This window comes from Loxodonta africana, chromosome 8 (assembly GCF_030014295.1).
Source record: "Loxodonta africana isolate mLoxAfr1 chromosome 8, mLoxAfr1.hap2, whole genome shotgun sequence".
NCBI classification, from domain to species: Eukaryota; Metazoa; Chordata; class Mammalia; order Proboscidea; family Elephantidae; genus Loxodonta; species Loxodonta africana.
This window is the reverse complement of record NC_087349.1, coordinates 88397366-88403957: the sequence shown is the minus strand read 5'-3', so window position 1 is coordinate 88403957 and position 6592 is coordinate 88397366. Positions and strand designations below refer to the sequence as shown.

The window sequence follows — 6592 nt, the reverse complement described above, 5'->3', positions numbered from 1 at the left end:
AACTGCCAGAAATTGAAGCTGGATTCAGAAGAGGTTGTGGAACGAGGGATATCATTACTGATGTCAGATGGACCCTGGCTGAAAGCAGAGAATACCAGAAAGATGTTTACCTGTGTTTTATTGACTATGCAAAGGCATTCGACTGTGTGGATCACAACAAATTATGGATAACGTTGTAAAGAACGGGAATTTCAGAACACTTAATTGTGGTCATGTGGAACCTGTACTTAGACAAAAAGGCAGTTGTTTGAACAGAACAAGGGAATGCTGCATGGTTTAAAATCAGGAAAGGTGTGCGTCAGGGTTGTATCCTTTCACCATACTCATTCAATCTGTATGCTGAGTAAATTATCCGAGAACCCAGACTATATAAAGAAGAACGTGGCATCAGGATTGGAGGCAGTCTCATTAACAACCTGCAATATAAAGGTGGCACAACCTTGCTTGCTGAAAGTAAAGAGGACTTGAAGCACTTACTGATGAAGATCAAAGACCACAGGGTCGGTATGGATTATACCTCAACATAAAACAAAAATCCTCATAACTGGACCAATAAGCTATATCATGATAAAGGGATAAAATATTGACGTTATCAAGAATTTCGTTTTGCTTGCATTCAAGATGAACGTCCCTGGGAGCAGCAGTCAGGAAATCAAATGCCCTGTTACATTGGGCAAACCTGTTGCAAGAGGCCTTTTTAGTGTTCAAAAGCAACGATTTACTTTGAGGACCAAGGTACCCCTGACCCAAGCCATCACCTCATATGCATGGGAAAGCAGAACAATGAATAAGAAAGTCTGAAGAAGAACTGATTCATTTAAATTATGATGCTGGTGAAGAATATTGACTATACCACGGACTGCCAGAAGAACGAACAAGCCACCGTGCTGCTTGGAATTGAGGGTGGTGAGACGTCGTCTCACTTACTTCAGGCGTGTTATCAGGAGGGACCAGTCCCTGGAGATGGACATTATGCCTGGTAAGATAGAGGGTCAGTGAAAAAGAGGAAGCCCCTCAACGAGATGGATTGACACAGTGGCTGCAACAATGGGCTCAAACATGGCAACCACTGTGAGGATGGCGCAGGGTCTGGCAGCGTTTTTTTTCTGTTTCCGACTCATAGGGCCGCTATGAGTCGGAATCAGCTCCTCGGCACATAACAACAATAAGAATGCAAATACTAACACTAAGAGATCCGCGTATTATTGAAGTTAAAAATGGGTCTCTATGCTTACAAAGGTTTTTTTTTTAATGCTTACAAAGGAGCCCAGGTGCTGCAGTGGTTAAGAGCTCGGCTGCTAACCAAAATATAGGCAGTCCATATCTACCAACCGCTCCCTGTAAACCTTATGGGGCGGTTCTAACCTGTTCTACAGGGTTCCTATAAGTCGGAATCGACTCCACGGGAATTTTCGTTTTTTTCGTCTACTTATACGGGGAATTTCTGCGCTTTCTTAAAAACTGCAGCAGCTGCTGGGAGTCAAAGTCTTGCGCTTGCCTGCCAGGGGGCGGTTCGGGGGAGAGGGGCGGGGGCTCCGAGGAGGTGGTAGTGAGTGACAGCCACCGCCCCCCACACACCCCCTGAGTTTTGGTAAACAAGAACGTTCCGTTTCCCCTGCCGTAGAGGAGGGATGGGGGTGGAGCTAGGGTACCGGACGTAGCGGTTCACTAAGGGCGCTGATTGGTCATGCTGAATTCTGATTGGTCAGCTCTCCTGTCCGTAAGGGGACTGGTGGATTCTGTCTGGTCGGGCCGCGCCTTTTGGCGCTGGGCTCCTCCCCGCGCGAGTGGCTGCTTGCCGGAGCGTCAAGAGCGCGTGCGCGCACGACCCCACGTTCTGGCGGTGCAAGTTCACAGCAGGCGAGCCGAGAGGTAGCGGAGGTCACCACTGGGAGGCGGGGTGGGGGCAGCATGGCAGCCTCCTTACGCCTCCGAGGAGCTGCCTCCAGCCTCCACTGCTGGACCTGCCGGCGGTGGCCGGCTGCGGCCGGCCTTCCAGCGGGTAAGAACCTCGCACCTTCTACCCCCGTCGCTCTTCCGGCCGCCCGCCTCTCGCTCCCTGCCAGTCGAAGAGGTGTTTTCACCGGGGGCGCTGTGGGTCGGTCGGGGCAAAAAAACAAAATTCTTGGCTAATCCCAAGGCCTGGCTTCTTTTGCGGCTGCTGCTCGCGTCGGAAGTGACCCGCCTGATTCGAGATGAGCGGGCTTCAGCAGGATTTAGGAAGGGGCGGGGAAGAGCCGAGGTGAAGGGAGAATTTAGGTCCGGGCCCTGCTTCTTTGGCGTTAGGGATCCGAGGATATTTGGGAGGCAACCCTGCGTCCATCCCGGCGGCCTTTCAGCGCTTCCCGGCTCAGCACTTCCTGGCCTTTCAACGCCCCCTCGGGTTGCAGGGCCTGATTTATGTTTAATAATCTTCATCGGGTTGGATGGCCTTACACTCGTGGTGTCTATGCTGGTGATAAGTCATTGCTGCAAAGTTGGATCCAACATTGACTAGCAGTGCGGGCTTCCCCCTTATTTTCTGTAACTATCTGAAGATGGCCAAAAAAAAAAAGATGGCACTTCTGTCAAATTATCAACCTAAACAGTTTATTTAACCTCAGAAGTGGCGTGAGTCTATCTCGCCTCCTCCCCATACAGAGCTTTGTAAAGCATGGAAAGCGAACGGTGGATTTAGGAAGAGGCGGTGTTTAGAGATCTTCGGAATCGACTCGACGGCAATGGGTTTGGTTTTTGGACTTAGTAGAGTGTCCAAGCCTGGTTGGTGTAGTGGTTAAGAGCTGCGGCTGCTAACCGAAAGGTCGGCGGTTTGAATCTCCCCAGCCGTTCCTTGGCAAATCCCTATAGGGTCGCTGTGAGTCGGAATCTACTTGATAGCAGTCGATTTGGCTTTTTTGGTTTTAGTAGGGTTTCAGGAGCCCTGGTGGCGCAGTGGTTAAAGCGTTCGGCTCCTAACCGAAAGGTCAGCAGTTCGAATCTACCAGTCGCTCTGTGGGAGAAAGATGTGGCAGCCTGCTCACTAAAGATTACAGCTTTGGAAACCCTATGGGGCATTTCTGCTCTGTCCTGTAAGGTTGCCATGAGTCGGAATTGACTTTAGGGCACCAGGTTTGGTTTTTTGGTTTTTAGTAGTAGGGTCTTAGTGACCTGTGAGTCGGAATGGATGGATGACACACAATAAATAGGATCTAGAAACCCGGTGCCGTCGAGATCTAGAAAGGAGTTCTTTATTCTTGCTCATTTCATGCTCTTAACTACCACACCAGGATTCCTCATCAGTTTGATTTTGGTTGATTTGTGGGGACACTCCCAGTGTTTTCCTGTGAAAGCTTGAGAGTTGTAATGATGCACTGTATTGAGAGCTCATACACAGGACACAGGATTAAAAAGCTTTGCTGTTAATTTTTTCTGTTCTTGGCTTAAAAAAGTAAAGAGTTCTCCCACTCAATAAAACCTATGCAGAAGAGTGCATTTCCTTTTTCGTTTGAGAAACGCAGGCTCCATGTGATGCAAGAGAACAGATGTCTGATAGGAATCTCAGTATTGTAACAAGACACAAACTCACAGGATCTGCCACACTTGAGTGTGACCACTCTTTGAGCTACATGAAAGATGCCTCCTGCTTTGGAGATACTTTAAAGGAAAATGCATTAGTCCCTTTTTTTTTGCACAGTAGTAGTAAATGCAGCACCAGTTTTCACATGAATGCATAATTCTTTCAGTCCTGATTAGCTGAGGAAGACATATTTGCTATTTAGTGGTTTTACAAGGTGTTCTGATGATGTTTTAATGAATCCTTGGTGTACGTTTATGAGTTGTAGGCATTCTTACAACTCATGGTGCAAGAGTCTGAGACCAGCGGCTGTAATAATTGACTGTTAACTGGGAGAGCCTATACAATGCTGGTTAGTCTACTTTGGCTTATAATCTTGTACTTTGGGTTCTTTGGACCAAAGATGTTATGAGAAGATAGATTTATGATAACATTTAAATGTTTCTTTTATGGTGATTGTTTAAAACACTTCATTTGTTTTTATTCTATGAAACTGTCTTAAACATTTTTGTAAATTTCACTTCAAAAATGTTTACTTTTTTGACATTGAAGTCTTAAGAATTAAAAAAAAGTTTATGCAAATTTAGAGTCTAGGAACAGTAAGAAAATAAAACCATGCACCCTTGTTGTTGAAATAGTAACATTTTAGTGTTGTCAACTCAGTGTATTTAAAATGTTTATATCAAGTGAATGCTAATAATATAAGCGACCATATAATTTATTATTAAAAAAAAAAAAGAGACCTAAAAGTTCTAGGTTAGTAGAACTGAACCAAACCCACTGTTGCCGAGTCAATTCTGATTTATAGTAACCGTATAGGTTACTATATCTTAATTTTAAGATATTTAAAGCATCTAAAAGTAAATAGAAAAATGAACAGTATTAAATTATGTATGCATTACTATTTCATCATCAATTAATAAAAATAAGTTTTATATTTTATCTTGAAAGGAATTAAATTTAGTTTCAGGCTTCTTTGTACAGAGAAAAATTCCGCAAGTATAGGCCCTTCAGGGTCATTGTGACTCACCAACATGTACATGGAAAAATAATTTGTATCATATTATCTTAAAAGTTACCACCTGACCAAAGGTAGAATGGGAAAATTAACCAGCATCATATATAGAAATGGTAATAAAAATTTTTAAATAATTGCCCCTTTTTGTGTGTATGAAATTTATTTCCAAAGCAACATAACTTGTAGCGTAAATAAAATGTGCATTAGTTTCTGGGGTTGCACATGAAGCTCCGAAAAAAACTGCACTGGGACTGAAATTTCCCTTGTGAAATTACATGGGGAAAATATTTCTAAAATAACTTGGACTCAGATCATGAAGGCCTTCAGAATAAGTTACCACCCTTAGTCTAGTAATTTGTAGCACTAAAGCAAATGGAATGCTTATGACATAATATGTGATAAAGTAGGACACAGTGTTGTATATACAATATAATCTCATGATGTAATGAAAAACGTACATACAAAAAGACTGGAGGGTGATGCCAAAATGTTAGCAGTGATTACTTTTATTTATTATATTGAGATTAACTTTTTCCTTAAGACTTTATACTTTTTTTGTATTTCCCAATTTTGTACAGTGAACATGCATTACTTTGATTAGGGAAAAAAAAAAACTTTGGAAATGTAAAATAATTAACCTGTTACTAATTTTTGCTTTTTGATACCTAGGGTAGCCTCATGTTTGGTAGCACTTCAGGTTACCAACATATGGATAATTTTGCCCATGTCCCATTGGAGCAAGAGGTCATAATCTATAAATTTACATCTATGTGTTTAGAGATACTGTCCTAGCCTAGCTTCTTTTGGACAACTCGGGGTTGTAAAGTTTAGAGACAAAAGTTTACCATGCTTCTTTAAATCAGAGTGATAAAACTAAATTTGTGAAGTTTTCAAGCTAGTTTCTTTACCATTCAACCAATATAACCTTTGTATTATGTTGACTGATCTTCTTGCAGCTTGATTTTATCTGAGGTTTAACTTTGCTTTTTCTGTACTCCATTGTCAGGACTTTTACTTAAAGGAAGTTGTGTTATTTATGTTTGATTACTTTTAGGGTGATATTGATTCCATTATGTCCTTTTGACTGTCTGCCCCTTTGGAGCAAATTCTTTTATATTCTTCAAGCACTCCTTCTGTTGCTAAAAGCTGTCTTTCTCCAGATACGGGGGATCCCCTAAAGTACTTTCTATTGCTTCTTCTAACTCCTCAGCACTTCCAACCCTCTGGGCAAAAAGAGGCAGCTGGCATAAGACTTGTACCTGAATGCTTCTTCTTGACCATTGTTAGTAAAAGTATCTAATATTTATTGACTCAGGCACTATTTAATGCTTTGCATACATTATCTTAAGTAATCTTTATAATAACCTTCTGAAGTAGGTACTCTTGTTGATAAAACTCAGCAGTCTAGAGAAATTAAGTAATTTGTTAGTTCAAGGGTGTACATCTGAGAAGTGATCTAGCCTGGGGAGGAATCTAGGGTTTCTAAACACAGAGGTGTTTAACCATTATCACCATCAGTAAATAACCTCTTCTCTTTTAACATCAAATTATACTGCCCTTCTATAGGGTTGCTATGAGTTGGAATCAACTCGATGGCACTGGGTTTTGTTTTTTGGTTTGTTCTCTAACTTGCCATAAGCAAAGGTAAGTGAAGGCCCCATTCTCTTCCCTCGAGAACTTAGACACACGTTCCTGTCCTTGTCTCATTAAGTCCTTCCCTAAGTTTGTCTCTGTCTGGCCTCAAACCTATTTATCGTCAGGAATTTCACTGATGCTTTTGATAACATCCTAATATTTTCCCCTATGTCCTGCCCTAATTCTGGGTAACATCCATTGTCTGGGTCTTCTTTCCCCTGGCTGCCAAAGAGTTATACTGAGCCACTTCTTTTCCCCTTCAGTATTTCCTGACTCTTCCCTTGTCCTTGCTACCTTTACTTTTTATTACGGAAATTTTCAAACAAAACAGAAGTAGAGCACATCTTTTCTTAAACCACATTGGCCTAAGTTGACTTATGGCTGCC

At 42.2% G+C, this 6592-nt stretch overlaps 1 protein-coding gene across 1 annotated transcript in view; it reads left to right on the top strand.

The window, feature by feature from the left end:
- The first annotated feature begins 1788 nt into the window (after nucleotides 1-1788).
- HIBADH (3-hydroxyisobutyrate dehydrogenase) overlaps nucleotides 1789-6592 on the top strand; it is a 126616-nt gene continuing 121812 nt past the window's right edge. Inside the window, exon 1 of the mRNA XM_010587203.3 lies at nucleotides 1789-2002. Coding sequence (XP_010585505.1) covers nucleotides 1912-2002 — 91 coding nt within the window. The 5' untranslated portion in view covers nucleotides 1789-1911. The remainder of the gene's footprint in view (nucleotides 2003-6592) is intronic.